The sequence below is a fragment of the Salmo salar genome, chromosome 14 (assembly GCF_965601325.2).
Source record: "Salmo salar chromosome 14, fSalSal1, whole genome shotgun sequence".
Taxonomy (NCBI): Eukaryota; Metazoa; Chordata; class Actinopteri; order Salmoniformes; family Salmonidae; genus Salmo; species Salmo salar.
In genome coordinates this window covers 49,071,632-49,099,551 of record NC_138304.1, presented here as the reverse complement: position 1 = coordinate 49,099,551, position 27,920 = coordinate 49,071,632, and the positions used below count along the sequence as shown (strand labels likewise).

Sequence of the window (27,920 nt, the reverse complement as noted above, 5' to 3'; positions counted from 1 at the left end):
TCACTGTTCCCCGGTAGGCCATCATTGTAAATAAGAATTTGTTCTTAACTGACTTGCCTAGTTAAATTAAAAAAATGATAATAACTGTATTAAGATCAAATGTTTCATCAATGAAAAAATTAGCAGAATGTCGTTCAAAATCCATCTCACTTCATCTTCGGCCACTGGGCTTCCTCTCATCACCATATTTGGTGGTGAGTGGAAATGCCAACCGGATGCTTCAGATTTATACATCCGGTGCAACATCTGGCTCATTGTTCTATCTGTGGTTGTTACTATCTGACGAAAGGTTGTTGAAATTTTGCTAGTAACGTTAACTAGCTACCTAGTTCTCAGACAAACACCATGTCTAGCAGAGGAGGAAAACAGAAGAAAGGTAATGTCACCAGTGAACAGGAGGAAGAGGAGCAGCCGCTTCAAGCTGTGCTAGTCGCCGATAGCTTCAACCGGAGGTTCTTCCCCATCTCCAAAGACCAACCCAGGGTATGCGATGGTGCCATGGCTTAATAGTGCATGCTAGCGCTCGAAAACTCTAGGTGGCAGATGGAACTGAGAGTCATGATCTAGGGCTAAGTGCATGCATGTTATTGTCAATGGATGACAGCGCTAGCATAGCTAGCTAGCTACCGTTCTTGCAAGCAACCTCGTGTTCTTGAAATGCAACATTTCATAACAATTATGGCCAATGTGTTTTCCTCCTAACTAGTTAGTAATATTCGTGGTAGAAAATCTGTGGGAGACACATGTCAACAGATCTCGTCTGTAGTTTAGTTAGGTAGCGAACCAGCAATTGTATCACTGTTCCAGATGGCATGATAAATGATCATCTCTTTAAGTGGGACACCATCAGATCCATGTAGCTGCTAGACTAATCGTGACAAAAGCACAACAACAATGTTCATTTATTAATCCTGCTAGTAAATGGACATTGGTAAAAAAATATATATATATATATATGTTTTTAACTTGTCCAACAAGCTTTCTCTACCCTTAACCTTGTTCTGAACACCTCCAAAACAAAGGTCATGTGGTTTGGTAAGAAGAATGCCCCTCTTCCCACAGGTGTTATTACTACCTCTGAGGGTTTAGAGCTTGAGGTAGTCACCTCACACAAGTACGGTGTACTGTCCTTCTCTCAGCACATATTAAAGCTTCAGGCTGAAGTTAAATCTAGACTTGGTTTCCTCTATCGTAATCGCTCCTCTTTCACCCCAGCTGCCAAAATAACCCTGATTCAGATGACCATCCTACCCATGCTAGATTACGGAGACATAATTTATTGATTGGCAGGTAAGGGTGCTCTCGAGCAGCTAGATGTTCTTTACCATTTGGCCATCAGATTTGCCACCAATGCTCCAATAGGACACATCACTGCACTCTCTACTCTTCTGTAAACTGGTCATCTCTGTATAATCGTCGCAAGACCCACTGGTTGATGCTTATTTATAAAACCCTCTTAGGCCTCACTCCCCCCTATCTAAGATATCTACAGCAGCCCTCATCCTCCGCATACAACACCCATTCTGCCAGTCGCATTCTGTTAAAGGTCCCCAAAGCACACACATCCCTGGGACTCTCCTCTTTTCAGTTCGCTGCAGCTAGCGACTGGAACGAGCTGCAACAAACACTCAAACTGGACAGTTTTATCTCCATCTCTTCCTTCAAAGACTCAATCATGGACACTCTTACTGACAGTTGTGGCTGCTTTGTGTGATGTATTGTTGTCTCTACCTTCTTGCCCTTTGTGCTGTTGTCTGGGCCCAATAATGTTTGTACCATGTTTTGTGCTGCTACCATATTGTTGTTATGTTGTGTTGCTACAATGCTGTGTTGTCATGTGTAGCTGCCTTGCTATGTTGTTGTCTTAGGTCTCTCTTTATGTAGTGTTGTGTTGTCTCTCTTGTTGTGATGTGTGTTTTGTCCTATATTTATATTGTATTCATTATTTATTTTTAATCCCAGGCCCCTGTCCCCGCAGGAGGCCTTTTGCCTTTTGGTAGGCCGTCGTTGTAAATAAGAATTTGGTTCTTAACTGACTTGCCTAGTTAAAGAAAATTAAAATAAAGTTGCCATCATTCTGGTCATCAGTCTAATCTTGGAATCCAAATATCACGTGAGTGCTAGCCAGCGTCACTCAGAACTTCAGATTTCCCGACACCATCCTAATGCTTTTATATGTGAGACTCCAAACCTGATGGTCATTGTTGCGCTCATCACATCTCTGCTGTGTTTTGTACCATCCAGGCTCTCCTACCGTTGGGCAATGTGGCCATGATAGACTACACCCTGGAGTTCCTAACATCCACTGGTGTTCAGGAGACATTCGTCTTCTGCTGCTGGATGTCCAATAAGATCAAGGACCACCTGCTGTAAGAACACACACACACACTCTGACCAGGAAAAACTAGTCATAGACACTATTTAGGGCCCAAACACACACAGGGTTTTCTCAATATAAATGTTTCCTCATCCTCCCAACAGTAAGTCCAAGTGGTGTCGTCCCACCTCTCCAAACGTGGTCCACATCATCACCTCTGATCTGTACCGTTCCCTCGGCGACGTGCTGCGGGATGTGGACGCCAAGAATCTGGTGAGGAACGACTTCATCCTGGTCTACGGAGACGTCGTATCCAACATCGACGTCAGCCAGGCCCTACAGGAGCACCGGTCAGTCACCTTTGACCCTTGACCTTAGACAACAGGGCTGGAGGAAAAGCCAGCACACCCAGCATCTCTCCAGGAGGAGGGTTTGAGTGGCCAATCCTCATGAGTTGGCTAAACCTCATCCTGGAGAGCTACATATACCTATGAAATGTCGTTTGGGTCTTTGTGAGTCAAAAAAGATACATTTGACGTGTCAAATAAGCTTGTTGACCAATCAGGACCTGAATATGACTGCACTCCACATACATTTTTTTTACGTAGTTATTACACATTGATTACACTATCACTCGTATTTAATGTCACAACGATTCAGCGATACGTATGCTATGATGCTGGTAAAGTTATCTCGCGCAGTTACAGTGCTGGTCATAAAAAAAGCTAGCTAGCTGAGGGATGCAAACAAGGTTCTTCCGTAAAAACAGCAAAACGACATCTGTTTCAGCTAACTATATAGCTAGGTGTCATCATCTAAAATAACCCTAATTTATAACACAGTTCTTAATTGATTAATGGTGGTCGGACCCAACTGTGTGAAGCTAGCCACAATGTTGATTAGCCACAATAGTGGACTTTGCGGTTTGCCTTTAAAATAAAAGTATTTTATATTTACCTTTATTTAACTCGGCAGGTCAGTTAAGAACAAATTCTTATTTTCAATGACGGCCTAGGAACAGTGTTGTTCAGGGGCAGAAGAACAGATCTTTACCTTGTCAGCTCGGGGATTTGATCTTGCAACCTTTCGGTTACTAGTCCAACATTCTAACCACTAGGCTACCTGCTGCCTCAAAATAAAAGTATGTCATTGACAGTGTTGCAAATTAATACAAATAGTAGATTTATGCCATAATTGAATAGATCATGCTAAAAGAGGTTGGAATGTTGTTATATAAAATCAATGAAAGACAATCATTTGTTAATTTGACAAAAATCTGTTGAAATCACACTGGATGTATTATACTTTAGAATTGCATTGTGGGCATCCTTATTTCACTGTATTTTAGTGTACAGCCTTACCTATTGATTGTGGATCAATGACATGGTATCAGTCTACTCAGTGACACCCAGAGAACATTAGCATCAAGGCTCTTATTGCTGGACTCTGAAACAACTATGAATTGAGCCACATTTATTGTCAACCTATGTGTATTGACCAGTATTCCAGAGGAAAAACAATACTGCGTGGATGTTCTGGAGTCTGATAACTCTGAGGACGTTGAGAAAAAAAATATCTTGGGTATTGAGTAGACTGATACCCCATTTAATTGATCCCCAATCCTTAGGTAAAACTGTACAGTGCAATATGAATGTCAATACACACAATAGGCTGACTGGGGAGGGGATTTCCCTCAGTCATAATGCTAATATTTGGTAAACTCTTCACAGTTGTGTTCTGTGGGTGTCACCGAGTAAACCTATACCCCATTTCATTGCTTCACATTCCAACCTTGTTTAACATTATCTAGTCTAAATATGGCATGTTTCCACCAATTGTAACCTTCTGCATCACTTTCAAAGAGGTACTTTTATTTTGAAGGCAAACTGCAAATTCCACTATTGTGCCTAATCCTTATTGTGGCTAGCTTCACAACCCGATCCGGTCGAGCGACACTGTCCAGTCGAGCCTCACTAGCCAGATGATGCTATCTGGCTGCTTATAATGTTAGCTTTGGGCAACAGGGTTAAGTAGCTGGCTAGCTATTTATTTTCATGAACTGAAGTTCAATTTCAATAGGCGAACAACAAGTGGCTACCTAGCTAATACTTACTCACAAGGATTCCTAAATCATTGCTGAGAATAATGAAAATGACTGCAGCTTCTACTGGTCATTGTTTTCAGGCTGGTTGTATTGGTGCTAGCTAGGTACCAAGATAAAGCTAGCTACCCCAGATGTTGCGGTCTAACAAATAATGCATTATTACCAACGCGGTATTGTAAACACATCGTTCGTGGCCGGTGTTTGCTTGTTTGCAGACTTTTTTTTGTACAGCTTTGACAGAGCTACTGATATTATTGGTGGCGCATGGATTGTACGTGCAAATTCAGAACACACAACATTCTATAATAAAACTGTGTTATTTGAGGTCTCAAATTAAAAGCTTATTTAACGCGTTAAATAGTGTTATTTGACGTGTATCTTTTTTGACACGCGAAGACCCAAACGGCGTTCCATAGATACCGGCTTTTGCACCAGCCCTGCTTTAATCCAGCACATGTGATCCAGCTATTCAAGATTGTGATGAGCACTTGACTAGGAATCAGCTGTATAGCAATAAGGCCTGAGGGGATGTGGTATATGGCCAATAAACCACGGCTAAGGGCTGTTCTTAGTAACGACGCAACGCTGAGTGCCTGGACACAGCCCTTAGCCGTTATATATTGGCCATATACCACAAACCCCTGAGGTGCCTTATTGCTATTATAAACTGGTTACCAACGTAATTAGAGCAGTAAAAATAAATGTTTTGTCACACCCGTGGTATACAGTCTGATATACTACAGCTGTCAGCCAATCAGCATTCAGGGCTCGAACCACCCAGTTTATAAAATGTAATACACCAATGGGGCGGGTAGGCCTATTTGTATACCTTTTTCATATTGATCACGTATTAACACTAGGAATTATGTTGTTCATGAAGGCACCGGCGTAAGGTGGACAAGAACATCTCTGTGATGACCATGGTGTTCAAAGAGTCTTCTCCCGGCCACAAGTCTCGCTGCGAGGAGGATGACGTGATCGTTGTCATGGACAGCAAGAGCAAGCGGGTCCTCCACTACCAGAAGACACAGGGCCTTAAGAAGCTACAGTTCCCCATGGTAACGTAACAGTTCATCATGGGAACGTAACAGTTCTCCATGGGAACGTAACTGTTCCCCATGGTAACGAAACAGTTCCCCATGGGAACGTAACAGTTCTCCATGGGAACGTAACAGTTCCCCATGGTAACGAAACAGTTCCCCATGGTAACGAAACAGTTCATCATGGTAACGAAACAGTTCATCATGGGAACGTAACAGTTCATCATGGGAACGTAACAGTTCATCATGGGAACGTAACAGTTCATCATGGGAACGTAACAGTTCATCATGGGAACGTAACAGTTCCCCATGGTAACGAAACTGTTCATCATGGGAACGTAACAGTTCCCCATGGGAACGTAACAGTTCTCCATGGGAACGTAACAGTTCATCATGGGAACGTAACAGTTCTCCATGGGAACGTAACAGTTCCCCATGGTAACGAAACTGTTCATCATGGGAACGTAACAGTTCTCCATGGGAACGTAACAGTTCTCCATGGGAACGTAACAGTTCATCATGGGAACGTAACAGTTCTCCATGGGAACGTAACAGTTCTCCATGGGATCCCCCAAAAGGTAAATTTACTGCACAGCAAGTAGTAGAGATACAAACAGAAAGTTTATAAGCAAAGATAAACATTTAGATATTAAGTCCTGAACCTCTTTTCAGAATGTGTGGATGTTCAGGAGTGGTAGACTGACCTATTGTGTTTTGTCTTGCAGAACATTTTCCAACATGGAAGTGATGAGTTTGAAGTCAGACATGATCTGCTGGACTGCCACATCAGTATCTGTTCCCCACAGGTAATCTACTGTCTGGGCGATTCCATGGTAATGGAATTACGCACATTAAAATGTATACCAAACAAAATCCATTGATTTCAAAGACTAACAAACCATAGCATTTCCACAAAGTTTGCATCTGCACAGAAATGTATATATATATTTTTGCTTTACTGTATAAATTGTTCAAAGTAATCATTGTGCATAGAGTTGTATTATATGTTCAACTTTTGAATTCAATGGTTTTTGTTTGGCATACATTTTAAAGTGAAAAATCAGATTCTCAGCGTAATTCCTTTGCTGTGGAATTGCCCGTCTTTAACCGGTGGGGGGGGGGGGGGGGGGACTGGGTGAGCTGCAAGTCTCTTGTATGGAAGACATGACACTGGCTTTGTTTACAGGTAGCTGAACTCTTCACAGACAACTTTGACTACCAGACCAGGAATGACTTTGTCAGAGGGATTCTGGTCAATGAAGAGGTATGAGAAAACAAATTCAGTGATTATGATACAGTATATAAGATATACTGTATGTTGTATTGAAACCAGAACATCCCAAGCAATGCCCCAACCAAAGCTTATACACATCCTTACCCGAGCAAACAAGTCTACTATGTCCTCCTGCTCTAGATTCTGGGCAACCAGATCCACCTGTATGTAACACAGGATGGCTATGGAGCACGCGTATCCAACCTGCAGATGTATGACTCCGTCTCCTCGGACATGGTACGTCGCTGGGTCTATCCCCTCACCCCCGAGGCTAACTTCACGGACCAGCAGGGGCAGGGGTGTACCCACTCCCGTCATAACGTCTATCGGGGCGCCGAGGTCAGCCTGGGGCACGGCAGCCAGATGGAGGAGAACGTTCTGATTGGTCGAGACACCAGCATCGGGGCCAACTGTCACATATCAAACAGCATCATCGGCAACAACTGCACCATAGGTATTATACCGTTACTGTTTCTACAGGGTTCGTAAGGTCATGAATATCCTGGAAAAGTCATGGTATTTTGAAATTGAGTTTTCCAGGCCTGGAAAAGTTTTGGAAAATGTTAGTCTGAAAAGTCATAATAGATAGCCAATTCAAAACATATCTTGTACCCTCTAGTTAATTCTTGATCTATTATTAGCGCGTATTAATGTTTTCGTCATGTCCCCAAAAAACTTTCCACCGACACTCGCGAATAAGGCGATACAAAGTTGATTCCCTTTTTTAAACAATTGATATGATTCATTTCAACAATTTTTTTTTTGGTTGACAAAACTAACGATTCACTTCGACTTTGTATTAGGTTCAATAACGGTGAATCAAATCATGTGAATGAAAATAATAATTTGATAACCATGAACATGAATTTTAGGAAACAATATTAAATGTAGCCTTTGGGATTATGTGGCTTGTACTTGTTTTGTAGATACAGTACTTCCAGTTAATTTGGGCATCCAATGTATGGGACATTGCGACCCAATAGATGCTAGTCAGCCTGCAAAGTAAACACTTCCAAGGTAGCTAAGATAAATATGACTAAACTAGTAAAGGTACATTTCCTGAATAGAATTTGTGGTCTTGCTTCAGCTGTCTTAAAAGGATATGTAGCCCGCCATAGCCACTTGATCTTTGATATATTGAATGAGCGAATTATTTAAAAAGGCATAAAACGTATTTGGTTGTAATGTTGAAATGTTTTACATCAAGAGTGGTCAACCATCCTCCAGGAGAGCTAATGGGGGCAGGCTTGTATTCCAGTCCCCAGAAATGATCTGCTCAACCACACCTTGATAAACTGTCTCTGTGTTTGAGCAGGGCTTGATCAAAAGCCTGCACATCCAGTATCTCTGCAGACTGAGGGTTGACCATGTGTTTTATACAGTTGTCTAACAGGTATTCTACTTTGTGGGGGTTAAGTCTCTTGCTCAACAACATGAGATGGTACATGGTATCAGAGAGCAGCCTCCCAGTGTCGATACCACATTAAGCTTACTTTATTTGTACGTAAATAGAGATGCCGCCGAGTGTTGGTCATGGAAATTTAGTTATGTAAAAGTAATACAATTCCATCTGTCGAAATGTGTATGAACCCTGTTTCTATCATAGGTACTGTAGTGAAGCAATCACCTGAGCTTAGTTCTGTACCAAAGGTAGTCATGAGGTTAGATCATGGGAACCTCACCTGTCCTTTCAGTATAAAGGACAGGCGGCAGGTAGCCTAGTGGTTAGAGCGTTGGGCCAGTAATCGAAAGGTTGCTGGATCGAATCCCCGAGCTGAAAAGGTAAAAACTGCCCCTGGACAAGGCAGTTAACCCATTGTTTCCCGGTAGGCAGTCGTTGTAAATAAGAATTTGTTATTAGCCTCTCTAGGGTATGTGGGACGAAATTGTCCCACCTACTCAACAGCCAGTGGAATCCCGTGGCACGATATTCAAATACCTTAGAAATGCTATTACTTCAATTTCTCAAACATATGACTATTTTACACCATTTTAAAGACAAGACTCTCGTTAATCTAACCACACTGTCCGATTTCAAAAAGGCTTTACAACGAAAGCAAAACATTAGATTATGTCAGCAGAGTACCCAGCCAGAAATAATCAGACACCCATTTTTCAAGCTAGCATATAATGCCACATAAACCCAAACCACAGCTAAATGCAGCACTAACCTTTGATGATCTTTATCACATGACACTCCTAGGACATTATGTTATACAATACATGCATGTTTTGTTCAATCAAGTTCATATTTATATCAAAAACCAGCTTTTTACATTAGCATGTGACGTTCAGAACTAGCATACCCACCGCAAACTTCCGGTGAATTTACTAAGTTACTCACGATAAACGTTCACAAAAAACATAACAAATATTTTAAGAATTATAGATACAGAACTCCTTTATGCAATCGCTATGTCCGATTTTAAAATAGCTTTTCGGCAAAAGCACATTTTGCAATATTCTGAGTAGATAGCTCGCCATCACGGGCTAGCTATTTTGACACCCACCAAATTTGGCACTCACCAAACTCAGATTTACTATAAGAAAAATTGGATTACCTTTGCTGTTCTTCGTCAGAATGCACTCCCAGGACTTCTACTTCAATAACAAATGTTGGTTTGGTTCAAAATAATCCATAGTTATGTTCAAATATCCTCTGTTTTGTTCGTGAGTTCAAGACACTATCCGAAGGGTGACGCGCCCAACGCGTTTCGTGACAAAGAAAATCTAAATATTCCATTACCGTACTTCGAAGCATGTCAACCGCTGTTTAAAATCAATTTTTATGCGATTTTTCTCGTAAAAAAAGCGATAATATTCCGACCGGGAAACCCTGTTTTCGTTCAAAGACTAAAAATCTAAAATGGACTCTTCTCGTGCACGCGTGCCCCAGTTTCATTGTTCTCTGATCGACCATTATCCAAATGCGCTACTGTTTTTCAGCAATGGGCTGCAAAGTCATCATTCAACATTCTGCCGCCTTCTGAGAGCCTATGGGTGCCGTAGGAAGTGTCACGTTACAGCAGAGATCCTCAGTTTTCAATAAAGAGAGTGTAGAAGGCCAAGAAATGGTCAGAGATGGCACTTCCTGTAAGGAATCGTCTCAGGTTTTTGCCTGTCATATGAGTTCTGTTATACTCACAGACACCATTCAAACAGTTTTAGAAACGTTAGGGTGTTTTCTATCCAAATCAAACAATTATATGCATATTCTAGTTACTGGGCAGTAGTAATAACCAGATTAAATCGGGTACGTTTTTTTATCCGGCCATGCAAATACTGCCCCCTACCCTAGAGAGGTTAACTGACTTGCATAGTAAAATACAGATTAAAATAAATAATTAAATAAACATTGAGTGAATCCAAGGTGCAGTTTTCCTTCAATCTGCTCTGCATTACTAGTCTGCCAGGTTCTCCAAGATGCCAGTGATCCTGGAGAAGCTTGGCAGTCTGACACCTCTCTTTGATGTCTCTCTATAGGGGACAATGTGGTGTTGGACCGGGCCTACATGTGGAACAACGTACACATCTCCAGCAACGTAGAGATTCACCAGTCAGTGGTGTGTGATGGGGCTGTGGTCAAAGAGGCTGTACGCCTCAACAAACAGTGTGTCCTCGCATACAACGTAAGGCAACAAAGTCTTTACAACCAAATAACACTGTTTTAATGAAAACATGTTACCCTCTTAAATGTACATAATGGACTGTGATTCTGTAGTGCTTTTCAGTAGCTCTCTAAGTACTTTACAATGTAGCTGCTAATTGAAATATTTATGTAAACAGTAGCTACGTATTGTAAGCGCCAGCATGAAGCATGTTAACTGTTTACCTTTCACTCTTTCCTAATATCAACATTTTTTATTAGGTACAGTATGCTTTCAAAATAGTAACTTTTGAGTACTTTAGGAGTATTTTTCCATTATTCCATGTTGTCTGTTTCCCAGGTGGTGATTGGTCCGAACCTGTCCCTCCCAGAAGGGACTGTGGTGTCTATGCATCACCCTGAGGAAGAGGAGGAAGATGATGATGATGAATTCCTCAGTGATGACCAGGAAGTGGGACACAGCAAAGACAAGACCAGGCAGAAAGGTCGTGGGTTTATTTATTACTGTCGTGGGTTTATTTATTACCGTAGTGGGTTTATTTATTACCGTAGTGGGTTTATTTATTACCGTAGTGGGTTTATTTATTACCGTAGTGGGTTTATTTATTACTGTCGTGGGTTTATTTATTACCGTAGTGGGTTTATTTATTACCGTAGTGGGTTTATTTATTACTGTCGTGGTTTTATTTATTACCGTAGTGGGTTTATTTATTACCGTAGTGGGTTTATTTATTACTGTCGTGGGTTTATTTATTACCGTAGTGGGTTTATTTATTACTGTCGCGGGTTTATTTATTACTGTCGTGGGTTTATTTATTACCGTAGTGGGTTTATTTATTACTGTCGTGGGTTTATTTATTACTGTCGTGGGTTTATTTATTACCGTAGTAGGTTTATTTATTACCGTAGTGGGTTTATTTATTACCGTAGTGGGTTTATTTATTACCGTAGTGGGTTTATTTATTACCGTAGTGGGTTTATTTATTACCGTAGTGGGTTTATTTATTACTGTAGTAGGTTTATTTATTACTGTCGCGGGTTTATTTATTACTGTCGTGGGTTTATTTATTACTGTAGTAGGTTTATTTATTACCGTTGTGGGTTTATTTATTACTGTCGTGGGTTTATTTATTACTGTAGTAGGTTTATTTATTACCGTTGTGGGTTTATTTATTACTGTCGTGGGTTTATTTATTACTGTAGTAGGTTTATTTATTACTGTCGCGGGTTTATGTGATTCTTCAACAATTGATAAGTCCACAAACAATGTTTTGAAATGAAATGTATCTTGTTTCCAAAGTTATATTGTTATTCAATGTTATGGAAATCTGTTTTTGGAAATAATGTCAAAGGTATCTGAGGACATATCTGTGATATTTATGTCAATGACAGTGAGCAAAACCTTGTTGACTGTACTGTAACAGTATACCCTTACCTGCCCGTTTCACCTATCCAGCGTTTAATCCAGCCGAGGTAGGACCTGGGGGTAAAGGTTATATCTGGAAGGCCAGTATGGACGACACTGAGGATGAAGAGCTGGCACAGTGTCTATGGGGTAGGCCACTTTCAAAACAAAACTTAATGCAAAGTAGTCTGCTGAGTGTGAAGAGACTGGGTGAGGCCAGTTGTCCATGCCCTCAGTCATAAAATATATATCCTGTCTCTCTAGGCCTGGTGCTTAACCCTGACCCAGAGAGTGACAGTGAGAGTGAGGCCAGCGAGGAATCTCAGGATCGCAGTCGCAGTGTCTCACCAGAGATTGACGACGTCAATGGTGAGGGGATATCGATTTGATTAATGAATTGATTTGTTGAATTGATGATACAAATCCAAAATGACATGCCATAGCAATAATGTGTTTGTGTAGCTTTCCAGTTGGAAGTGTTGGGGACACTACAGAGAGGTTTGGAGGAGAACATCGTCTGTGACAACCTGGTCCTAGAGATCAACTCTCTCAAGTGAGTAGTAGTGAGTTCCTGATAAGTGAGTAGTAGTGAGTTCCTGATAAGTGAGTAGTAGTCAGTTCCTGATAAGTGAGTAGTAGTCAGTTCCTGATAAGTGAGTAGTAGTCAGTTCCTGATAAGTGAGTAGTAGTCAGTTCCTGATAAGTGAGTAGTAGTCAGTTCCTGATAAGTGAGTAGTAGTCAGTTCCTGATAAGTGAGTAGTAGTGAGTTCCTGATAAGTGAGTAGTAGTGAGTTCCTGATAAGTGAGTAGTAGTCAGTTCCTGATAAGTGAGTAGTAGTCAGTTCCTGATAAGTGAGTAGTAGTCAGTTCCTGATAAGTGAGTAGTAGTCGGTTCCTGATAAGTGAGTAGTAGTCGGTTCCTGATAAGTGAGTAGTAGTCGGTTCCTGATAAGTGAGTAGTAGTCGGTTCCTGATAAGTGAGTAGTAGTCGGCTCCTGATAAGAGTGAGTAGTAGTCGGCTCCTGATAAGAGTGAGTAGTAGTCGGCTCCTGATAAGAGTGAGTAGTAGTCGGCTCCTGATAAGAGTGAGTAGTAGTCGGCTCCTGACAAGAGTGAGTAGTAGTCGGCTCCTGACAAGAGTGAGTAGTAGTCGGCTCCTGACAAGAGTGAGTAGTAGTCGGCTCCTGACAAGAGTGAGTAGTAGTCGGCTCCTGACAAGAGTGAGTAGTAGTCGGCTCCTGACAAGAGTGAGTAGTAGTCGGCTCCTGACAAGAGAGAGTAGTAGTCGGCTCCTGACAAGAGTGAGTAGTAGTCGGCTCCTGACAAGAGAGAGTAGTATTCGGCTCCTGACAAGAGAGAGTAGTAGTCGGCTCCTGACAAGAGAGAGTAGTAGTCGGCTCCTGACAAGAGAGAGTAGTAGTCGGCTCCTGACAAGAGTGAGTAGTAGTCGGCTCCTGACAAGAGTGAGTAGTAGTCGGCTCCTGACAAGAGTGAGTAGTAGTCGGCTCCTGACAAGAGTGAGTAGTAGTCGGCTCCTGACAAGAGTGAGTAGTAGTCGGCTCCTGACAAGAGTGAGTAGTAGTCGGCTCCTGACAAGAGTATGTAATACTCTTTTTTTTTAACTAGGCAAGTCAGTTAAGAGCAAATTCGTATTTAAAATGACGGCCTACTGGGGAATAGTGGGTTAACTGCCTTGTTCAGGGGTAGAACGACAGATTTTTACCTTGTCAGCTCAGGGATTCGATCCAGCAACCTTTTGGGTTACTGGTCCAACGCTCTAACCACTAGGCTACCTGCCGCCCCACATAGCCCTGATAAAAGTGTGTCATACTCTGCTCCTGATAAGTGCAGTTCAGATAAGTGCAAGCTCTGTTGAAGTGCACTAGTTTTTCAGTCCCATTATAACAGATCCAGCTAAATGTTGTCCACGCTACCATCTTCAGAGTATAGATCTTATACTTCCCCTCTCCCACCAGGTATGCCTATAACATCACTCTCAAGGAGGTAATGCAGATACTGACAAGAGTTGTTCTGGAGTATCCCTTCCAACAGCAGGGGACGCAGCTCACCACCCTACAGTACACTGGTTCACTACTGCCTGTAAGTACTTATAACCACCACCCTACAGTACACTGGTTCACTACTGCCTGTAAGTACTTATAACCACCACCCTACAGTACACTGGTTCACTACTGCCTGTAAGTACTTATAACCACCACCCTACAGTACACTGGTTCACTACTGCCTGTAAGTACTTATAACCACCACCCTACAGTACACTGGTTCACTACTGCCTGTAAGTACTTACAACCACCACACTCCAATTGATTGTTCTACAACCAATAATTAGAATAAATATATTTTATTTATCTAGCGCTTCATTTTTACAGACAAATCACTTACAAAAATGACCAGCTCCTATCTCCACCCCCCAAAAAACAGTTAGAGATGTAATGAGGGACAGAGAGCCGAGACGGTCAAAGAATAGCCTATTTTCTCTTCTCCTCCCCCCCCCCCCCCCCCCGCCTCTCAGCTGCTGAAGACGTGGTCTCCGGTGTTTAAGAACTACATCAAGAGAGCTCAGGATCACCTGGACTGTCTGTCTGCTGTGGAGGAGCTGTTCCTGGAGCAGGAGACTCATCAGACTGCTATGGTCAAGGTGGGTTGTCTGTCTGGACTGTCTGTCTGGACTGTCTGTCTGGACTGTCTGTGTTCTTAGAGCAGGAGACTCCCAAACTGCTATGGTCAAGGTGGGTAGAGTGTAGTATGTAGACCTGCGATAGATAGAGTCCTGTCCAGGGAGTGTTCCTACTACTTGTACATTAAGCTGCCTCATGCTACAGAAACAGGAGATGGGCTCCTGCCCTATGAGCCGTTCTGGCTCAGATAAGGGTTTGAACCCAAAATAATTTTCCAATCGTTTCCAACCACTATTTTTTTGTTGTTGTTACCTTCCACTGTTGCGGCCAGCAAAATAAAGCTCTGAACCAGTTAGGAACCAAAATAAAGTAACGGTTTATATCCGTTCCTTTCTGTTCCTTTTTCTTTCCTTTTTTTTGCAGAGCAGCACCAGATTTAGAATAAAAACATGTATTTTTTTGTTGTTGTTAATAAATCCAATGTGAGACGTGATAACTATATTATCCTTAGCTAGCATTGAAAAGTTTAATCCATTCTTCTGTAATATCCAGTAGGGTGCTAGAATATGCTGCTGAGGGGGAGGGGCAGGTTGTAATATCCAATAGGGTGCTAGAATATGCTGCTGAGGGGGAGGGGCAGGTTGTAATGTCCAATAGGGTGCTAGACTATTCTCCTGAGGGGGAGGGGCAGGTTGTAATATCCAGTAGGGTGCTAGACTATTCTCCTGAGGGGGAGGGGCAGGTTGTAATATCCAGTAAGGTGCTAGACTATTCTCCTGAGGGGGAGGGGCAGGTTGTAATATCCAATAGGGTGCTAGACTATTCTCCTGAGGGGGAGGGGCAGGTTGTAATGTCCAGTAGGGTGCTAGAATATTCTCCTGAGGGGGAGGGGCAGGTTGTAATGTCCAGTAGGGTGCTAGACTATTCTCCTGAGGGGGAGGGGCAGGTTGTAATGTCCAGTAGGGTGCTAGAATATTCTCCTGAGGGGGAGGGGCAGGTTGTAATGTCCAATAGGGTTCTAGACTATGCTTCTGAGGGGGAGGGGCAGGTTCCCTATACACGCAGACACCAGGGTTTCCATGAGCCAGTAGGCCCAAATGTCATATTTTTAACTAATAGATAGCTAATAGATAAAAATTGTAGTTGGCCAAATTGTCCAGAAGAGGCAGTCTAATCATAGCCTGCACTTCAGCACCGTACTCTTTGTGTGCCTGCTGCTGTTAGGAGAGAGTGAGAGAGGAGCCTTGGCCACTGTTGATTACAAAGATGGACGCCTTATGCATTGAAGTTAGAGAAAGAAGAGTAGGTCTGTCTACAGTGAGTAGGGTACATGTCGAGGAGAGGTTTAAATATTGTAATGGACTAAGATGAGAACTTTGGCGCAGCCAATTGCAGGCTACTGTCTTTGTAATTTGCTATAGGCTGCTTTTACGGACACGTAAATGTGTCTCATTTGGCCAATATTCCTTGTTTATTGATGGCCAGGTCGGATCTGAATACATATGGATGTCCGTTTAAATGTAAATCTTCCCAGCCCCACATTTTCCTAATGGCAGGCAGACACTAGAATAACTTTCTGAGTGAGTGTGAGGGCTTTGCATATACGTAAAATAATGTTAACCAGTTCCCATCATAGTTTAAATAACAGTTATGTCCCGAAACAGTATAGATCACTTTCGTTTGCCTTTCTGATTCTGTTCCTCAAAAAAAAAGTCATTTTCAGTTCTGTTCCCAGAACCGGTTCCAACCCGCTTCTTACTTTTAATTTTTTTTTACTTGTGATGTTGGACGTTAACATGTCTGTTGTCGTCGTCTTCCCTGTAGGTGCTGATGAAAATGTACCAGCTGGAGATCCTTGAGGAGGAGGCCATCCTAAAATGGTTCTCTACAGGAGCCACCAATGACAAGAGCAGACAGCTACGCAAGAACCAGGGAGTGAGTACCACTTACAGAGCTTATACATTATAACAGCCAGAAAGGCATTGTGTTGGGAAAGTCATCGTTTTCCAATGGAGGGGGCAGTTAGACGATACCTAAGTGCTTGGCACTGCACGTCCTGTACAGACCCCAGGCCTAAACACATTGCTGAGAGGTCTTCCTGTCTTCCTCAGCTCCAGAAGTTTATCCAGTGGTTGGAAGAAGCCGAGGATGAGTCTTCGGAGGAAGGAGAGTGAGGAAGAGGAGGAATAAAGACTGACGACTTGAGACTGTGTGAATAGAATTCCATGGTTTCCATGGCGGTTCACTTTAAATCTGCACTTAAAGGACCGGTTTCCCGAGACAGATTAAGGGCTGGATTCAATCCGTATCGCGGAAGATCCGCATTAAAATTTAAAGGTAATTTCCGATTTGAGCCGACATATACAGCATTTACCGTGAATGCAGTCGCCGCCAACATTACCTTTTAAATAAGCTATAACGTAGATCTTCCACGATACGAAGCAAATACAGCCCTAAGCCTAGTCCTGGAGTAAAAATCTATTTTAGTGGACATTCTCCATTGAGAAAGCTTTTTATTCCAGGATTAGGCCAAATCTGTGTCTGGGGAAAACCATCCCAGAATGTCAAAGGTTATCAGTTTGGACACTGTGGCAGCTTCATAATTGCTTCTCCAAAAGGAAACGATGTTGTTGATATTTAGTCATTGTGTACAGCGCAAGCAGACATCTTGCTCACAATGTCACAAGAAGAAAAGCTGTGGTATGATTTAATAACACCCTAATAAAAAGAGGTTTAAACACACTGAGTAGTTTTAATATATTCCCAACATAGACATTTTACATTTTAGTCATTTAGCAGACACTCTTATCCAGAGCGACTTATAGTAGTGAATGCATACATTTCATACATTTAAAAAAAAAAAAATTCTGTGCTGGCCCCCCATGGGAATTGAACCCACAACCCTGGCGTTGCAAACCCACAACACCATGCGTTGCAAACACCATGCTCTACCAACTGAGCTATCAACCAATGAATAGAGAATGTCACAGATCTGCTTTAGTGTTCAGTATAGACAGGTTTTACCTGATTTCCCTGGGAGTGATTTTTCAAGTAACCACAGTGGTTTAATGCTGTATAGAGGTAGTTGTGTTCTATACTAGCAAACTCACCTGCTGATGTTAGTCATACATACGTCTATCACATAATACACCACCATCTCAAAGACCTTACTTAAACTAAACCGCAGCGACCGGCAAGAATGATTTAAAACAAGTATGATTAAAACTAGATATTTGAAAAATGATCGATTCAGAACATTTCATTAAAAAAGAATGGCTGGTCTACGTTCCAGTATAAGTCCTCCGTTGATGTATCGACTTAAACACTGTTTCTTATGTGCCACTGATACCCTGTGGACGGGATTTGTCAAGACACTGTCTTGCAATACCTATGGTCCTCCATAATCCTATGAATTGAGTGGTTTAATAATATTCACTACAGACGTTTACCATTCACCTAGGGCATAATCCCTCATTAACAAATTATATTTATATCTACAAAGAACTAGGATAAGTTTAAGCAATACTTTACCTTCTGATAGGCTGGGTTGAATTTTCAACATATTGCTTAAAACCTATCCAATAATTTTAGATGTGCAGGAGGGCTAGGTAGAAGGTTTAGGCATCAAAACTACTAATCTCTTCTGTCCTTTTTCCCTATCGTACTATAAACCGCCCCGGCCAGCAGCGATGCTCCCGTAATCCCAAACAGCGCCGTCAGCCTCTTCCACAGATTGGCCGTACCCTCATGTCTCTCTATAAACCCCTTGTAGTCCGTGGGGACCAGGATGTAGCGGCGGCCATCTTGTGGCGCCTGCAGCCTCATGGTCGTCCCTGTCCCTCCCTCCAGCACCACCTCCCCGAAACCCGTCATAGTGGTTCCAACACGGAGCAGCTCCTCCGTCTCCTTCTGCGCCATGGGCCGCTCGCCGCTGAGGCCCTCCAACAACACGTCCACCAGGCCCTCCTGGGCGTGTTTGACACTGCAGTGAACTCTCTCCAGGAACCAGCCGGAAGCCTCCAAAGGGGAATGGACCTTGACGGTGATGTCGGAGATGTAGGCGCCTGGTTCAACCAGACTGAAGGGAACAGCGTTGTTAGTCTCCTTCCTGTTGGTCGTTCTGGAGTACCTGAGAAAAGGGGAGGGGGGACATGGTGTTGACCTTAGTATGTACTGAATTGTATTACTTTTAGAAATTGTGATTCTTAAAGAGCTAAATGATTCCAAGTTCCACTTTGAGCAAGTTACACTATATATTACACACACACACACGTATGTGGACACCCCCTTCAAATTAGTGGATTCGGCTATTTCAGACACACCCGTTGCTGACCGGTGTATAGAATCGAGCACACACCCATGCAATCTCCATAGACAAATATACTGAAGAGCTCCATGACTGGAAATGTCTAGGAGCAACAATGGCTCAGCCACAAAGTGGTAGGCCACACAAGCTCACAGAGCGGGACCGCCGAGTGCTAAAGCGCATAGCGTGAAAAAATCGTTTGTCCTCTGGAAGCAACAATAACTGTTCGTCGCGAGCTTCATGAAATGGGTTTCCATGGCCGAGCAGATCCCAATACCAAGCGTTGGCTGGAGTGGTGTAAAGCTTGCTGCCATTGGACTCTGGAGCACTGAAAACGTGTTCTCTAGAGTGATGAATCACGCTTCACCATCTGGTCGTCCGACTGGATGAATCTGGGTTTGGCAGATGCCAGGAGAACGCTACCTGCCCAAATGCATAGTGCCAACTGTAAAGTTTGGTGTAGGAGGAATAATGGTCTGGTGATTCTGTGCTTCCAACTTTGTGGCAACAGTTTGGGGAAGGCCCTTTCTTGTTACAGCATGACAATGCCCCTGTGCACAAAGCGAGGTCCAAATTGACTGGTCTGCACAGCCCTGACCTCAACCCCTTAGAACACCTATGGGATTAATTGGAACGCTGACTGCGAGCCAGGCCTAATCGCCCAGCATCAGTGCCCGACCTCACTAACACTCGTGGCTGAATGGAAGCAAGTCCCCGCAACAATGTTCCAACATTTTTTTACTTTAACTAGGCAAGTCAGTTAAGAACAAATTCTTATTTACAATGATGGCCTAAGAACAGTGGGTTAACTGCCTTGTTCAGGGGCAGAACGACAGATTTTTACATTGTCAGCTCGGGGATTCGATCTAGGAACCTTTCGGTCACTGGCCCAACGCTCTAACCACTAGGCTACCTGCAGCCCCAACATCTAGTGGAAAGCCTTCCCAGAAGAGTAGAGGCTGTTATAGCAGCAAAGGGGGGGACCAACACCATATTAATGCCCATGATTTTGGAATGAGATGTTGGATGAGCAGGTGTCCACATATTATTGGAATGTGTACATAATGCTGTATTATGGCTAATGTATGGCTGTGTACTAACCATGTTCTAGTGATGTTGTTCCACACTTTCCAGTGTTCCTCTACAGCTATTTTCTGGATCACACCAAAGCATCTTGGGACAAACTGACTGGCCAGAGTCTCACCGTCCGCCTGGACCAAACCTGGAACAAGAACACTTCACACATCTCTAATATATACTGGTAATAAACACATTCTTTAAACTAATGCTGTTTAATCTGTTTCAGAGGGGGGTTTCCACTTACCTTCTACTGCGACGTACTGCAGTTTTCTGTGAGGCGATGCCTTGAGGATCCTTACCAAGTGTTGATCCGGGATGAATTTGGGTATTTCCTATTCGAGAGAGAAATGAAACAGAAACTGTACTTCATTTCTGCATTTGTGTGTGTGTGTGTGGTGTGTGTGTGTGTGTGTGTTACCTTCAGCTTGACCATTTCATCTTTCTTCTCTTTGTATAAGTGGTAAAACAAGCCAGAGAAGGCAAAGCTGGAGCCCACACCGATCAGGACCAATGGGTTGAAGATGGGAAGGTCACTCATCCTGTCAATCTGTCATAGAAAATAAGATCAACATTATTTATTTTATTTAACTAGGCAAGTCAGTTAAGAACAAATTCTTATTTTCAATAACGGCCTACTGGGGAACAGTGGGTTAACTGCCTTGTTGAGGGGGCAGAATGACAGATTTGTACCTTGTCAGCTCGGGGATTCAAACGTGCAACCTTTCAGTTACTAGCCCAACGCTCTAACCACTAGGCTACCTGCCGCCCCATCCTTATCCAGATCACAAACCTAAAACCAAATCTCGAGTGAGTACTGGCCAACTTCTGGTGTCTGATTCACGAGGGGAAATGTTTTTGAGTCAACACAGTGATTTACATTGCACACACACACTGGCTATGTTGACACAGGCAGGCCAATTCTAATATTTTTTTGCCACTAATTGGTCTTTTGACCAATCAGATCAGATTTCGCCAATAATTGGGCAAATTATCAGAATTGGGCTACCTGTGTAAACACAGCCACTGTTTGTTGACTTGGGATGTGGAGCCCAGGAGGTTGGTGATGCCTTAATTGGGGAGAGGATGGGCTCGTGGTAATGACTGGAGCAGAATCAGTGGAATACATCAAACACACGGTTTCCATGTGTTTAATGCCATTCCAGCCATTATTATGAGTGCAAGTTAAGCCCCTGATGACACACGCTTGCATGTGGCTCAAAGAGGCCAGCCACATGGTAAGATGAGTATACACTGTTTTGCTTTTGTTCATCCAGAAAGTTTTTGGCATAGACATTACAAGTATTTCGCTATACCCGCAATAACATCTGCTAAATATGTGAATAATAACGATTGATTTGATTTAGATACACACTACTAGGTTTCTTAGCGTGTGTCTACTCGCTAAGTACACAACATAGAGACTTTTGACCAGGGATTATTGTTTTCCAAGTAAGATCTTGTATGTTTGGTGTGATTTGTTTCGAGAGACTGGTATTGATGTGTAAATTCTATTTCGCAGTAAAATTTAAAGCTGCAATATGTACACTGATTGAACTGCACTGTAGGTTAATAAGGGCTTGTATAAGTAAGCATTTCACGGTAAAGTCTATTTGTCACATGCATCAAATACAAATGTAAAGTAAAGATTTTTATCTTTGAGTGACAGACCAAATTCCCATAGAAAGGTGACTTTATAAATCTGTCATTTTCTTTGAAAGCAAGTCTAAGAAGGGGTAGATCTGCTCCATGTATACTGAAAATACAATATTTGTGGTTGTTGAAAATATATTTCACAGCGGTTTAGATGTTACAATGATTCTCTCTTGCTTTTTTTTGTCACAAACTGAAATTAGGCAAACTATTAGAATTTTAGCAACCAGGAAATGGGTGGAACGATTTCTGCATACTTCACCTTTAAGCATTGGTATTCTTAACCAGAGACGCACCTTAATTCCCCTCTGACGTTCAATGGATAAAACATGGACGTATTCATTACGCCGATTCTGTTGAAAAACGTACGGAAGCAAACGATACGGGGAGGGACCTACCTGAATTTGTCCAATAGAAACACTGGTTTTCGTTGCAAAACTCAACTGTTTGCAACTGTTTGGCTAATGATTACGCCAAATATGTTTTATAGCTAACCCTCACTGTTCTTTGATTACACCCCTGGTGACTGAAAAAATGCAATGTAGCCTGATTGTTTACCTTGTAAGAAGAACAAGACAGGAAGAGGAACACAACGATATATATTGGTAATGTTGGATTTAGTCAAATGGCTTTGATGTGAATTAATAAATCCCAGTTACTCACCTATTCTAAAACACACACAGTCAAACGGAACGAATAACCTGAAACAATTCCAAAACTAAAGTCAAGGCGAGTCATTTAGGTTTCACTTCCTTTAGTTTTTGAGTCAACACAGTGATTTACATTGCACACACACACTGGCTATGTTGACACAGGCAGGCCAATTCTAATATTTTTTTGCCACTAATTGGTCTTTTGACCAATCAGATCAGATTTCGCCAATAATTGGGCAAATTATCAGAATTGGGCTACCTGTGTAAACACAGCCACTGTTTGTTGACTTGGGATGTGGAGCCCAGGAGGTTGGTGATGCCTTAATTGGGGAGAGGATGGGCTCGTGGTAATGACTGGAGCAGAATCAGTGGAATACATCAAACACACGGTTTCCATGTGTTTAATGCCATTCCAGCCATTATTATGAGTGCAAGTTAAGCCCCTGATGACACACGCTTGCATGTGGCTCAAAGAGGCCAGCCACATGGTAAGATGAGTATACACTGTTTTGCTTTTGTTCATCCAGAAAGTTTTTGGCATAGACATTACAAGTATTTCGCTATACCCGCAATAACATCTGCTAAATATGTGAATAATAACGATTGATTTGATTTAGATACACACTACTAGGTTTCTTAGCGTGTGTCTACTCGCTAAGTACACAACATAGAGACTTTTGACCAGGGATTATTGTTTTCCAAGTAAGATCTTGTATGTTTGGTGTGATTTGTTTCGAGAGACTGGTATTGATGTGTAAATTCTATTTCGCAGTAAAATTTAAAGCTGCAATATGTACACTGATTGAACTGCACTGTAGGTTAATAAGGGCTTGTATAAGTAAGCATTTCACGGTAAAGTCTATTTGTCACATGCATCAAATACAAATGTAAAGTAAAGATTTTTATCTTTGAGTGACAGACCAAATTCCCATAGAAAGGTGACTTTATAAATCTGTCATTTTCTTTGAAAGCAAGTCTAAGAAGGGGTAGATCTGCTCCATGTATACTGAAAATACAATATTTGTGGTTGTTGAAAATATATTTCACAGCGGTTTAGATGTTACAATGATTCTCTCTTGCTTTTTTTTGTCACAAACTGAAATTAGGCAAACTATTAGAATTTTAGCAACCAGGAAATGGGTGGAACGATTTCTGCATACTTCACCTTTAAGCATTGGTATTCTTAACCAGAGACGCACCTTAATTCCCCTCTGACGTTCAATGGATAAAACATGGACGTATTCATTACGCCGATTCTGTTGAAAAACGTACGGAAGCAAACGATACGGGGAGGGACCTACCTGAATTTGTCCAATAGAAACACTGGTTTTCGTTGCAAAACTCAACTGTTTGCAACTGTTTGGCTAATGATTACGCCAAATATGTTTTATAGCTAACCCTCACTGTTCTTTGATTACACCCCTGGTGACTGAAAAAATGCAATGTAGCCTGATTGTTTACCTTGTAAGAAGAACAAGACAGGAAGAGGAACACAACGATATATATTGGTAATGTTGGATTTAGTCAAATGGCTTTGATGTGAATTAATAAATCCCAGTTACTCACCTATTCTAAAACACACACAGTCAAACGGAACGAATAACCTGAAACAATTCCAAAACTAAAGTCAAGGCGAGTCATTTAGGTTTCACTTCCTTTAGTTTACGCGTTGCTGACGTTGCACTTGCTAAGCCAATGGTATGTTGCGTTCGTACCCGCCCACTAGTAGTTTTACAACATGAATTAGAAGACGTGACCTCCAGGTGGCAGCAAAGCCATGGGTTTCGTTAAGAGTCATTTATTTCAATAAAGGGCTCTGGGTTTAGGACGCTTGTCCACTGAATAATTGAGGCACTTAGTTACCTTTTCAACTGATGTATAATGTATGGTACATTGCACCAGTCACAAAAAAAATAATAATGTTTTGTTCAATATGTCTACTGTGTTTTTTTTGTATGTGCGAAGGCTAACTGTCCAGTGTGACTCCCTCAGCCCAATGACTCATGGGTAAATATCCACTGATTGACACAATCAGCTTCCTCATCCTGTCTGTTTTATTATTGAACATTTTCTCATATCTCAGTAGGCTAAACTTTGCTATTACACATACTGTCTTTGAAATAATCTCTCACACTCTCTTTCTGCACCACATTTATCTGTGGAGTGAGTCTGAAACCTTTCAACAACAACAAAAAAACTTCAAGGTACTCCTTAGGTTGAGATATAATGCCTATGTCTTGGCAGGACAGCTTCCAAAGAGACAATGTCACTAGCAGCCATCATCTCTCGTTTTGTTTGATTTAAGGTACCCAGACAGAATTTCAAACTACAAAATGTCAGGGGAAAACTGTGATAAACTTCACCCAACTTTCTGTCCGATTCTGTATTCTGAGTAACTTTGTCTGATTCCAGATTCTGTGTAACCTTTCTGCAGTCACCTCAGGACGATCGTTAAACAATTGTGCTTATTAACTGTGGGTCCCCAGGACTGGAGTTGACAAACACTGCTGTAGTTTATCCAACAGTGCCTTTAAAAGATAGATCTGTTAGGATGGCATGGACTTATTGTTGCGTAATGCTCCACAGGGAACGAAGAAAGAGTTAATGGCTACCCAAAGGAATCCACTACTTTTTGACCAATGAGACGTAGCCACTAACTTGTCTTCGTTCCCTGTGGAGCTTAAGGCCACAATAAGGCCATTGGGTTCCAATTTGGGCCACACCCAGTGAGTCTTGTAATGGTTAGAGGATGAAGCCTTGTGAGTTGAAAAAGACGCTGATCTACAGTAGAGTTAGACAGGATAGGCCCTGCTTTGATGTGGAATGACATGCTCTATTTCTCCTGCCTGGGCTCAGAAGCAAAGCCAGACAGCAGTGAAGACATGTGTCCTTGTGTTTCATAAATCATATACCACCATGTTCTTGTTGGCTGCTAGTAGACCGGTGAGTTTGGTGAAGCGAGACTAATTGCCCATCAACTCACCTGTTATGGAGAGTCAGAAACATGCACTTAGTCATTGCTTGGGCATTAATCTTTACATGCTGCCAAATAGTTTAGTTTATTCCGTTTGCTATGCTTTGTTTCATATTGATTGTCTAAGGTTCCATATAACATTTTTTTTATTTTATTTTTTATTTTTTTGGCCAGTCTTACTTTTCAGCTCGGTATGACTCGGGTATAGATTCATTCAGTTTGAATCATCCTTGTGTCCTTGAAGTCTTAAGTTCTTGGTCATTGTGACTGCATCATTCTGAGTACAGCGCTTTCTGATCTGAAAGATGACGCTGGGTCATATAGCCTTGAGCTCAGAAAAAAAAAATATGGAAGAGAAGAAATTGGTTGAAAAATGTATCGCTGACGCATTACCATTCCTGAAACATTTCCTCACCTGATAACTCTGTAATACAGTCTTCTGAAATGGAAAATATAACGTGTAATACAAAACAGATACCTTAAGTATCCTGGAAGATTTTCATATGTCATCATCATCATACAAACAAACAACCATATGACATCTTTGAATTAAGTGCAATCACAAAATACATACGAGATCTTCTCAACTTTGATTATTTTAAACTCATTCTCAACTAAAATCAGCAACCAAAAAAAACAACACTCAGTATATTTACAGGCTCCCCATTACATCAGACTCACACTGTGTGAAACTAATGGGGTCTTAGCTATCATAAAAGAAGGTTGTTCTAATTTCATGAATTCATTTATAAGTTATATTCTTCCAAATTAAAAGGTTTATATTATTTTGATTAGTTGAAATGACTGGAAATAAAACTGTGACTTCAATGTCTTCCCAATACTTCCAAGTGACTTAGTCAGAACTCAGAAAATGTCACGTCCTGACCAGTAAAGGGGTTATTTGTTATTGTAGTTTGGTCAGGACGTGGCAGGGGGTGTTTGTTTTATGTGTTTCGGTGTTTTTTGGTTAATGTTCTATGTTAGTATATTTCTATGTTCATTCTAGTTTTTCTATTTCTATGTTTAGTTTATTGGGTTGACCTTCAATTGGAGGCAGCTGTTCCTCGTTGTCTCTAATTGAAAGTCCTATTTAGTAGGGGTGTTTTTTCATGGGTTTTTGTGGGTAGTTGTTCCATGTTTAGTGTTTAGCCTGACAGGACTGTCTTCGTCGTCATTGTTTGTTATTTTGTTTTGTGTTCACTTTCCTTCAATAAAAGAAGATGAGTTCACACATTCCCGCTGCACTTTGGTCCCATCTTTACGACGAACGTGACAGAAAAGTAAGCTAATCTCCTGTGGCCTGTCCAGCCACCTGAGGGTTTAGAATGTATCAATGTAACACCTTGTTAGATACAGCATAACATTGTGCTGGTTAAACAGCTATATTTAGCCTGTTGTTAACAATGAAGGAAACTGTACCATTTTGTAATTTCATTATTGTTTTTATCACCTTGCCCTCATTTGACCATGTCATCCTGCTTCCTGCCTGGTTGCCATGACAATGAGAACATGCGACAGCCCTTACTGAAAAAAATGGCATCTGACAAACAGTTGTGGAAAACCTTTGGCCAATTTGTCACAAATTTGCAGCGAGCTCATATTTTCACATGCAGATTCGTTTTTGGGCAAACTGTGAACTTGGTAAACTTGTGAAGTTCTGGTAAACTTGTGGTGAACATTCTACTGTTTGCTGCAAACTCTGCAAGAATATGTAAAATACTGTGCATTCGGAAAGTATTCAGACCCCTTCACTTTTTCCAAATTTTGTTACGTTACAGCCTTATTCTAAAATGGATTAAATCGTTTTTTCCCTCATCAATCTAAACACAATACCCCATAATGACAATGCAAAAATAGGTGTTTAGAAATTTTAGCAAATATATTACAAATTCAAAAGTGATATTACATCTACAGAAGTATTCAAACCCCTTACTCAGTACTTTGAAGCACCTTTGGCAGTGATTACAGCCTCGAGTCTTCTTGGATATGACTCTACAAGTTTGGAACACCTGTATTTGGGGAGATCCTCCCATTCTTTTCTGCAGATCCTCTCAAACTTTGTCAGGTTGGATGCTGAGCGTTGCTGCACAGCTATTTTCAGGTCTCTCCAGAGATGATTGATTGGGATCAAGTCCGGGCTCTGGCTGGGCCACTCAAGGACATTCAGAGACTTGCCACTCCTGCATTGTCTTAGGGTCATTGTCCTGTTGGAAGGTTAACCTTCGCCCCAGTCTGAGGTCCAGAGCACTCTGGAGCAGGTTTTCATCAAGGATTTCTCTGTCCTTTGCTCCATTCATCTTTCCCTTGATCTTGACTAGACTCCCTGTCCCTGCCGCTGAAAAAATCCTCACAGCATGATGCTGCCACCACCATGGTTTACCGTTGGGATGGTATTGGCCAGGTGATGAGTGGTGCCTGGTTTCCGCCAGACGTGACGCTGCCATTCAGGCCAAAGTGTTCAATCTTGGTTTCATCAGACCAGAGAATCTTGTTTCTCATGGTCTGAGAGTCCTTTAGGTCCCTTTTGGCAAACTCCAAGTGGGCTGTCATGTGCCTTTTACTGCGGAGTGGCTTCCGTCTGGCCCCTCTACCATAAAGTCTTGATTGGTGGAGTGCTGCAGAGATGGTTGTCCTTCTGGAAGGTTCTCCCATCTTCACAGAGGAACTCTGGAGCTCTGTTAGTGATCATCGGGTTCTTTCTAACCTCCCTGACCAAGGCCCTTCTCCCCTGATTGCTCAGTTTGGCCGGACTGCCAGCTCTAGGAAGAGTCTTGGTGGTTCCAAACCTTTTCCATTTAAGAATTATGGAGGCCACTGTGTTCTTGGGGACCTTCAATGCTGTAGACAATTTTTGGTACACTTCCTCACATC

The 27,920-nt window shown here is 41.9% G+C and overlaps 2 protein-coding genes across 3 annotated transcripts; one reads left to right on the top strand and one right to left on the bottom strand.

Annotated features, from left to right (window-relative positions):
• The first annotated feature begins 273 nt into the window (after positions 1-273).
• Positions 274-17,128, top strand: eif2b5 (eukaryotic translation initiation factor 2B, subunit 5 epsilon). Its single transcript, NM_001165302.1, is given in 16 exon segments — positions 274-483; positions 2,245-2,369; positions 2,482-2,667; positions 5,302-5,479; positions 6,187-6,267; positions 6,648-6,725; positions 6,876-7,188; positions 10,218-10,363; positions 10,682-10,826; positions 11,798-11,896; positions 12,011-12,115; positions 12,209-12,299; positions 13,724-13,847; positions 14,281-14,406; positions 16,211-16,321; positions 16,498-17,128. Coding segments are annotated over 16 exon segments (2,109 nt in total). The 5' UTR covers positions 274-345; the 3' UTR covers positions 16,561-17,128.
• Positions 17,115-23,685, bottom strand: mul3 (mitochondrial E3 ubiquitin protein ligase 3). Of its 2 annotated transcripts, none has more exons than XM_082960661.1 (5): positions 22,086-22,201; positions 20,191-20,319; positions 20,017-20,104; positions 19,794-19,914; positions 17,115-18,515 (listed from the first exon to the last, which is right to left on the bottom strand). In XM_082960661.1, exons 2-5 carry the CDS (start codon positions 20,308-20,310, stop codon positions 18,020-18,022), a joined length of 825 nt encoding a protein of 274 aa, XP_082816787.1. In that variant the 5' UTR covers positions 20,311-20,319; positions 22,086-22,201; the 3' UTR covers positions 17,115-18,019.
• Between the last annotated feature and the right edge of the window lie 4,235 nt (positions 23,686-27,920).

Coding starts and splice junctions, on each gene's coding strand:
- mul3 (XM_082960661.1), bottom strand. CDS start 20,310: ATGAGTGACCTTCCCATCTTCAACCCATTGGTCCTGATCGGTGTGGGC. Junction 20,105..20,190: donor ATGAAATGGTCAAGCTGAAG/GTAACACACACA, acceptor TCTCTCGAATAG/GAAATACCCAAATTCATCCC. Junction 19,915..20,016: donor GCAGTACGTCGCAGTAGAAG/GTAAGTGGAAAC, acceptor TTCTTGTTCCAG/GTTTGGTCCAGGCGGACGGT.